Source organism: Pelecanus crispus, chromosome 2 (assembly GCF_030463565.1).
Source record: "Pelecanus crispus isolate bPelCri1 chromosome 2, bPelCri1.pri, whole genome shotgun sequence".
Taxonomy (NCBI): domain Eukaryota; kingdom Metazoa; phylum Chordata; class Aves; order Pelecaniformes; family Pelecanidae; genus Pelecanus; species Pelecanus crispus.
Genome location: NC_134644.1, coordinates 561,879 through 571,335, shown reverse-complemented (window position 1 = coordinate 571,335; position 9,457 = coordinate 561,879). Strand labels below are relative to the sequence as shown.

The following is a 9,457-nucleotide window of genomic DNA, read 5'->3' as shown; positions in this document are numbered from 1 at the left end:
CCGCGGCTCCGCGGGGCACAGGGAGCCCCCCTTTCCCATCCCGGAGCCCCCCCGGGGACGGAGCGGCCGGGGGGGGGCAGCCCCGGCACCCCCAAGCACGGGGGGCGCGGCTGCGGCGCAGCGCGGGGCTCGGGCAGCCCCCCCCCAGCCGGGTTCCCCGCGGCTCCTCCGGCATCGCTCCGGCAAAGCCGGGCCAGGACGGCGGCGGCGCGGCGGCGGGGGTCGGGGGGTCTCGCGGCTCAGAAGACGTAGGAGTTGGGGTCGGGGCGGCCGCTCAGCGCCCGCTCCGCCTGGGCGATGGTGTCGTCGGCGCGCCGGCTCAGCTCCCGGCACTCCCGCAGCACCTCCCCGAATTGCTTGTAGGCCTCTTCCATGATGGAGCTGCGCCGGGGCGGCCGCGGCTCCCAAAAACCCGCTTCTACCCAGGGCTGAGCCGCGCGGGGCGGTTCGGTGCCGGCGCCGGTACCGGTGCCGCCGCCGCCGCGCCCCAGCGAGCTGTCGAGATCCCGGCAAAGCTGGTAGAGCTCGCTGCCGCGGCCGGAGACCCGCTCGCCGTCGATGGCTTTGAGGCCGGGGAACATGTCCGCCAGCGCGGCGCGGTACGCCGGGGCGGCGCAGAGCGGGTTGGCGAGGCGGGCGAGGGGGTCGCGCAGCCGCAGGCTCTCCAGGCGCCGCAGCCCCCGCAGGCAGCGCAGCTGCCGCAGGCTGCTCACCCGGTTCCCGGCGACGTTGAGGCTCTGGAGGTTTTGGCAGGAGGCGAGCGGCTCCAGGCTGGCGACGCGGTTGCGGGAGAGGTTGAGGACGGCCAGGGACTTGAGGGCGGCCAGCGGTCCCAGCTGGGCGATGGCGTTGCCGGAAAGGTCCAACCACTCCAGGTTGGCGCAGTCGCCCAAGCAGCCCAGGTGGGCGATGCCGCGGCCCCGCAGCCGCAGCAGCAGGATGGACTCCAGGGCGAACTCCCCGGTGCTGGCCTTCAGCAGCTGGGGGGTGATGCGCACCCCCCCCCCCTCCTCCTCCTCCTCCTCCTCCTCCTCCTCCTCCGCCTCCTCCTCCTCCTCCTCCCCGCGCCCCTCCATCCCGGATGGGCACCCCGGATCCCGCGGCGGGGGGCACGGGCGGGGGGTCCGGGCCCTGCGGGGGGGCAGCTCCGTGGTCCCCGGGACCTCCCTGGGGCCCCCCCCCGGGACCCCCCACTCGTCCCCGCTGCCCCCCGTGTCCCCCCCCGTGTCCCCCGAGTCCCCCACGCTCCCCGTGTCCCCCGGGCACCTCGGCCCCCCCCGTGTCCCCCCCCCGTGCCCCCCCCGCTGCCCCCCGTGTCCCCCCAGTCCCCCGAGTCCCCCACGCTCCCCCGTGTCCCCCGGGCACCCCGGCCCCCCCCGTGTCCCCCCCCCCGCTCCCCCCCGTTCCTCCTGCGTCCCCTGGTCCCCCCCAGATCCCCCCGCTCCCCCCATGTCCCCCCCGTTCCTCCTGCATCCCCCCCGTCCCCCCCCGGTCTCCCCTGTCCCCCCCATTCCCCCGGTCCCCCCCGGTCCCCCGCTGCCCCCCGCTGCCCCCCGGTCCCCCGAGTCCCCCGGGCACCCCGGCCCCCCCCGTGTCCCCCCCCTGCTCCCCCCATGTCCCCCCCCGTTCCTCCTGCATCCCCCGTCCCCCCCCGTGCCCCCCCCGCTCCCCCCACTGCCCCCCGTGTCCCCCCTGCTCCCCCACCATGTCCCCCCCGTTCCTCCTGCATCCCCCGGGCCCCCCCGTGTCCCCCCCATTCCCCCGGTCCCCCCCGTCCCCCGCTGCCCCCCGTGTCCCCCCCGGTCCCCCGAGTCCCCCCGGGCACCCCGGCCCCCCCCGTGTCCCCCCCCCTGCTCCCCCCCCATGTCCCCCCCGTTCCTCCTGCGTCCCCTGGTCCCCCCAGATCCCCCCGCTCCCCCCGGTTCCCCCCGTGTCCCCCCCCATTCCCCCGTGTCCCCCCTGGTCCCCCCGAGTCCCCCACGCTCCCCTGTGTCCCCCCGGGCACCCCGGCCCCCCCCGTGTCCCCCCCCCCGTGTCCCCACCGCTGCCCCCCGTGTCCCCCCCGGTCCCCCGTGTCCCCCTGGGCACCCCGGCCCCCCCCGTGTCCCCCCCCCTGCTCCCCCCCATGTCCCCCCCGTTCCTCCTGCATCCCCCGGGCCCCCCCGTGTCCCCCCCATTCCCCCGGTCCCCCCCGGTCCCCCGCTGCCACCCCGTGTCCCCCCCGGTCCCCCGAGTCCCCCCGGGCACCCCGGCCCCCCCGTGTCCCCCCCCCTGCTCCCCCCCCATGTCCCCCCCGTTCCTCCTGCGTCCCCTGGTCCCCCCCAGATCCCCCCGCTCCCCCCGGTTCCCCCCGTGTCCCCCCCATTCCCCCGTGTCCCCCCTGGTCCCCCGAGTCCCCCACGCTCCCCTGTGTCCCCCCGGGCACCCCGGCCCCCCCCGTGTCCCCCCTGCTCCCCCCCCATGTCCCCCCCGTTCCTCCTGCATCCCCCGGGCCCCCCTGTCCCTCCCATTCCCCCCGTGTCCCCCCCGGTCCCCCCGCTGCCCCCCCGTGTCCCCCGAGTCCCCCACACTCCCCCGGGCCCCCCCTTGTCCCCCCCAGTTCCCCCCGTGTCCCCGAGTCCCCCACGCTCCCCCGTGTCCCCCCGGGCACCCCGGCCCCCCCCGTGTCCCCCCTGCTCCCCCCCCATGTCCCCCCCGTTCCTCCTGCATCCCCCGGTTCCCCCCGTGTCCCCCCCATTCCCCCGGTCCCCCCCGGTCCCCCGCTGCCCCCCGAGTCCCCCCGGTCCCCCGAGTCCCCCCGGCCCCCCCCGTGCCCCCCCCCCGCTCCCCCCACTGCCCCCCGTGTCCCCCCCCCCTGCTCCCCCCCCATGTCCCCCCCGTTCCTCCTGCATCCCCCCGTCCCCCCCCGGTCTCCCCTGTCCCCCCCATTCCCCCGGTCCCCCCCCGTGTCCCCCCCCCGTCCCCCGGTTGCCCCCCCCTCACCGTCACCGCACGGCGGCTCCCGGCGGCCCCGGCGGCCCCGCCCCCCCCGTTGCCATGGAAACGAGCGAGCGCCCCGCCCCCCTCCGCCCGCCCCCCCCCCCCCCCCCCCCCGCCCGCCCAACCGGCACCGGGAACCGGGAACCGGATACACCGGGAACCGGATACACCGGCACCGGCACCGGGCATTGGCTCACCGGCACCGGCACACCGGGATGGGCACACCGGCACCGGCACCGGCACCGGCACATGGGCACACCGGCACACCGGGATGGGCACACCGGCACCGGCACCGGCACCGGCACATGGGCACACCGGCACACCGGGATGGGCACACCGGCACCGGCACCGGCACCGGCACATGGGCACACCGGCACACCGGGATGGGCACACCGGCACCGGCACCGGCACCGGCACATGGGCGCACCGGGATGGGCACACCGGCACCGGCACATGGGCACACCGGCACACCGGGATGGGCACACCGGGACGGGCACCGGCACATGGGCACACCGGGACGGGCACCGGCACATGGGCACACCGGCACACCGGGATGGGCACACCGGCACCAGCACCGGCACCGGCACATGGGCGCACCGGGATGGGCACACCGGCACCGGCACATGGGCACACCGGCACACCGGGATGGGCACACCGGGACGGGCACCGGCACATGGGCACACCGGGACGGGCACCGGCACATGGGCACACCGGCACACCGGGATGGGCACACCGGCACCGGCACCGGCACCGGCACATGGGCGCACCGGGATGGGCACACCGGCACCGGCACATGGGCACACCGGCACACCGGGATGGGCACACCGGGATGGGCACACCAGCACATGGGCACACCGGGACGGGCACCGGCACATGGGCACACCGGCACACCGGGATGGGCACACCAGCACCGGCACCGGCACACCGGGACTGGCACTGGGCACACCGGCACCGGCACCCCGGGGATGGGCACACTGGCACCGGCACCAGCACACCGGGACAGGCACATGGGCACACCGGCACACCGGGATGGGCACACTGGCACCGGCACCGGCACACCGGGACGGGCACATGGGCACTGGGCACACTGGGACGGGCACATGGGCACACCGGCACACCGGGATGGGCACACCGGCACCGGCACCGGCACACCGGGACGGGCACACCGGGACCGGGCACACTGGGACAGGCACATGGGCACCGGCACACCGGCACCAGCACCGGCACACCAGGACGGGCACATGGGCACTGGGCACACTGGGATGGGCACATGGGCACACCGGGATGGGCACACCAGCACTGGCACCGGCACACCGGGACAGGCACACCGGGACCGGGCACACCGGGACAGGCACATGGGCACCAGCACACCGGCACCAGCACCGGCACACCAGGACGGGCACATGGGCACTGGGCACACTGGGATGGGCACACCGGCACACCAGGACGGGCACACCGGGCACACCGGGCACCAGGCACACGGGCACTGGGCACACCAGCACTGGCACCAGGCACCGGGCACACTGGGACGGGCACATGGGCACACCGGGATGGGCACACCGGCACTTGGCACCGGCACACCAGCACCGGCACACCGGGACAGGCACATGGGCACTGGCACACCAGCACCGGCACCAGGCACGATGGGCACACCGGCACCGGCACCAGCACACCGGGACTGGCACTGGGCACACCGGCACTGGCACACCGGGACAGGCACACCAGGATGGGCACATGGGTACACCGGGACTGGCACTGGGCACACCGGCACCGGCACACCGGGATGGGCACACTGGCACCGGCACCAGCACACCGGGACAGGCACATGGGCACACTGGCACACCGGGATGGGCACACTGGCACCGGCACCGGCACACCGGGACGGGCACATGGGCACTGGGCACACTGGGACGGGCACATGGGCACACCGGCACACCGGGATGGGCACACCGGCACCGGCACCGGCACACCGGGACAGGCACACCGGGACCGGGCACACTGGGACAGGCACATGGGCACCGGCACTCCGGCACCAGCACCGGCACACCAGGACGGGCACATGGGCACTGGGCACACTGGGATGGGCACATGGGCACACCGGGATGGGCACACCAGCACTGGCACCGGCACACCGGGACAGGCACACCGGGACCGGGCACACCGGGACAGGCACATGGGCACCAGCACACCGGCACCAGCACCGGCACACCAGGACGGGCACATGGGCACTGGGCACACTGGGATGGGCACATGGGCACACCGGGATGGGCACACCAGCACTGGCACCGGCACACCGGGACAGGCACACCAGGACCGGGCACACCGGGACAGGCACATGGGCACCGGCACACCGGCACCAGCACCGGCACACCAGGACGGGCACATGGGCACTGGGCACACTGGGATGGGCACACCGGCACACCAGGACGGGCACACCGGGCACCAGGCACACGGGCACTGGGCACACCAGCACTGGCACCAGGCACCGGGCACACTGGGACGGGCACATGGGCACACCGGGATGGGCACACCGGCACTGGCACCGGCACACCAGCACCGGCACACCGGGACAGGCACATGGGCACTGGCACACCAGCACCGGCACCAGGCACGATGGGCACACCGGCACCGGGCACCAGCACACCGGGACTGGCACTGGGCACACCGGCACTGGCACACCGGGACAGGCACACCAGGATGGGCACATGGGTACACCGGGACTGGCACTGGGCACACCGGCACCGGCACACCGGGATGGGCACACTGGCACCGGCACCAGCACACCGGGACAGGCACATGGGCACACTGGCACACCGGGATGGGCACACTGGCACCGGCACCGGCACACCGGGACGGGCACATGGGCACTGGGCACACTGGGACGGGCACATGGGCACACCGGCACACCGGGATGGGCACACCGGCACCGGCACCGGCACACCGGGACAGGCACACCGGGACCGGGCACACTGGGACAGGCACATGGGCACCGGCACTCCGGCACCAGCACCGGCACACCAGGACGGGCACATGGGCACTGGGCACACTGGGATGGGCACATGGGCACACCGGGATGGGCACACCAGCACTGGCACCGGCACACCGGGACAGGCACACCGGGACCGGGCACACCGGGACAGGCACATGGGCACCAGCACACCGGCACCAGCACCGGCACACCAGGACGGGCACATGGGCACTGGGCACACTGGGATGGGCACATGGGCACACCGGGATGGGCACACCAGCACTGGCACCGGCACACCGGGACAGGCACACCAGGACCGGGCACACCGGGACAGGCACATGGGCACCGGCACACCGGCACCAGCACCGGCACACCAGGACGGGCACATGGGCACTGGGCACACTGGGATGGGCACACCGGCACACCAGGACGGGCACACCGGGCACCAGGCACACGGGCACTGGGCACACCAGCACTGGCACCAGGCACCGGGCACACTGGGACGGGCACATGGGCACACCGGGATGGGCACACCGGCACTGGCACCGGCACACCAGCACCGGCACACCGGGACAGGCACATGGGCACTGGCACACCAGCACCGGCACCAGGCACGATGGGCACACCGGCACCGGCACCAGCACACCAGGACGGGCACTGGGCACACCGGCACCGGCACACCGGGACAGGCACACCAGGATGGGCACATGGGTACACCGGGACTGGCACGGGGCACACCGGGACCAGCACCAGCACTGGGCACCAGGCACACGGGCACTGGGCACACCAGCACTGGCACCGGGCACTGGGCACACTGGGACAGGCACATGGGCACAACGGGACTGGCACTGGGCACACCGGGACCAGCACCAGCACCGGGCACCAGGCACACCGGCACCGGCACATGGGCACACTGGGACTGGCACTGGCACACCAGGACCGACACCAGGACCAGCACCGGCACATGGGCACCAGGCACACCAGGATGGGCACATGGGCACACTGGGACTGGCACTGGGCACACCAGCACCGGCACCAGGCACCAGGCACACCAGGATGGGCACATGGGCACACTGGGACTGGCACTGGGCACACCGGCACCGGCACCAGGCACCGGGCACACCAGGACGGACACTGGCACACCGGGACCAACTCCAGGACCAGCACTGGCACATGGGCACCGGGCACACTGGCACTGGCACATTGGACACAGGCACATGGGCACCAGGCACACCGGGACCGGCACCGGCACATAGGCACACCGGGACCGGCACACTGGGCACAGGCACATGGGCACCAGACCCACCGGGACTGGCACCAGCACCGGCACATGGGCACACCGGGACCAGCACACTGGCACTGGCACCAGCACATGGGCACACCGGGCACACCGAGACCAGGCACCAGCACTGGCGCACCGGCACCAGCACCAACACTCTGGGACGGGCACGCTGGGCACAGGCACATGGGCACACCGGCACCAGGCACACCGGGGCTGGAACCAGGCACCGGGCACACCGGGCACATGGGCACACCGGGACTGGCACCGGCACACTGGCACCGGCACACCGGGTACACGCACATGAGCACACCGAGCACACCGGCTCCGCACACACTGGGACTGGGCACACCGGGACCGGCACACTGGGCACAGGCACATGCGCACACTGGGCACACCGGGACCAGGCACACTGGGCACACCAGCACCGGCACACCAAGACTGGCACTGGCACACTGGGCACAGGCACATGGGCGCACTGGGCACACCGGGACTAGCACCAGCACACTGGGCACTGGCACACCGGGACCGGCACCAGCACTGGCACGCTGGGACGGGGCACACCGGGACTGGCACCGGCACACCAGGCGCACCAGGACCGGGCACACCGGACACACCGGGACTGGCACCAGCACACTGGGCACAGGCACATGGGCACACCGGGCACACCGGCACCGGCACACCGGGACTGGCTCCGGCACCAGCACGCTGGGACTGGGCACACCGGGACTGGCACCAGCACACCAGGCACACCAGGACTGGGCACACCGGGCACACCGGGACTGGCACCAGCACACCAGGCACACCAGGACTGGGCACACCGGGCACACCGGGACTGGCACCAGCACACTGGGCACAGGCACATGGGCACACCGGACACACCGGGACTGGCACCAGCACACCAGGCACACCAGGACTGGGCACACTGGACACACCAGGACTGGTGCCAGCACACCAGGCACACCAGGACTGGGCACACCGGACACACCAGGGACTGGCACCAGCACACTGGGCACAGGCACATGGGCACACCGGGCACACCGGCACCGGCACACCGGGACTGGCTCCGGCACCAGCACGCTGGGACTGGGCACACCGGGACTGGCACCAGCACACCAGGCGCACCAGGACTGGGCACACCGGACACACCGGGACTGGCACCAGCACACCAGGCGCACCAGGACTGGGCACACCGGACACACCGGGACTGGCACCAGCACACCAGGCGCACCAGGACTGGGCACACCGGACACACCGGGACTGGCACCAGCACACCAGGCACACCAGGACTGGGCACACCGGACACACCGGGACTGGCACCAGCACACCAGGCACACCAGGACTGGGCACACCGGACACACCGGGACTGGCACCAGCACACTGGGCACAGGCACATGGGCACACCGGGCACACCGGCACCGGCACACCGGGACTGGCGCATCAGGCACACTGGCACTGGGCACACCAGCACCGGCACACCGGGACTGGCTCCGGCACCAGCACGCTGGGACTGGGCACACCCGGCACCGGCACCCCCGGCACACCGGGACCGGGCACACGTGCCCGCGTGTGGGATCGCTGTGTGCACGCACACGTGTGTATGTGTGGGAAGAGGGCTCAGCCCGCCCCACGCACGTGCGCACACGCATGCACACGCACGCACATGCATGCACATGCACCCCCCCCCCCCCCCCCACGCGTGTGCACACCCCCAGCCCCGCCATTCCTGCAGGCCCCGGGTGCTCCGGGTGGGGAGGGACAGACGGACGGACGGACGGACGGAGGGGTGGATGGGTAGAGCTAAATGGAGGGAGGGAGGGAGGGATGGACAGAGGGATGGACAGATGGATGGATGGATGGATGGATGGATGGATGGACAGAGGGATGGATGGACAGAGGGATGGATGGATGGATGGATGGATGGATGGACGGATGGATGGACAGAGGGATGGATGGACAGACAGACGGATGGATGGATGGATGGATGGATGGATGGACAGAGGGAGGGATGGACAGACAGACGGATGGATGGATGGACGGATGGATGGACAGAGGGAGGGATGGATGGATGCAGGGATGGATGGATGGACAGACAGACGGATGGATGGATGGACAGATGGACAGATGGACGGATGGATGGACAGAGGGATGGATGGACAGACAGACGGATGGATGGATGGATGGATGGATGGATGGATGGACAGAGGGATGGATGGACAGAGGGATGGATG

The 9,457-nt window shown here is 73.1% G+C and overlaps 1 protein-coding gene across 1 annotated transcript; it reads right to left on the bottom strand.

The window, feature by feature from the left end:
* Positions 1-239: 239 nt before the first annotated feature.
* On the bottom strand, positions 240-3,168 carry LRRC61 (leucine rich repeat containing 61). The gene is made up of 2 exons (XM_075706495.1): positions 2,991-3,168; positions 240-1,093 (listed from the first exon to the last, which is right to left on the bottom strand). The coding sequence occupies exons 1-2, from the start codon at positions 3,166-3,168 to the stop codon at positions 240-242; spliced, it is 1,032 nt and encodes a 343-aa protein (XP_075562610.1).
* Between the last annotated feature and the right edge of the window lie 6,289 nt (positions 3,169-9,457).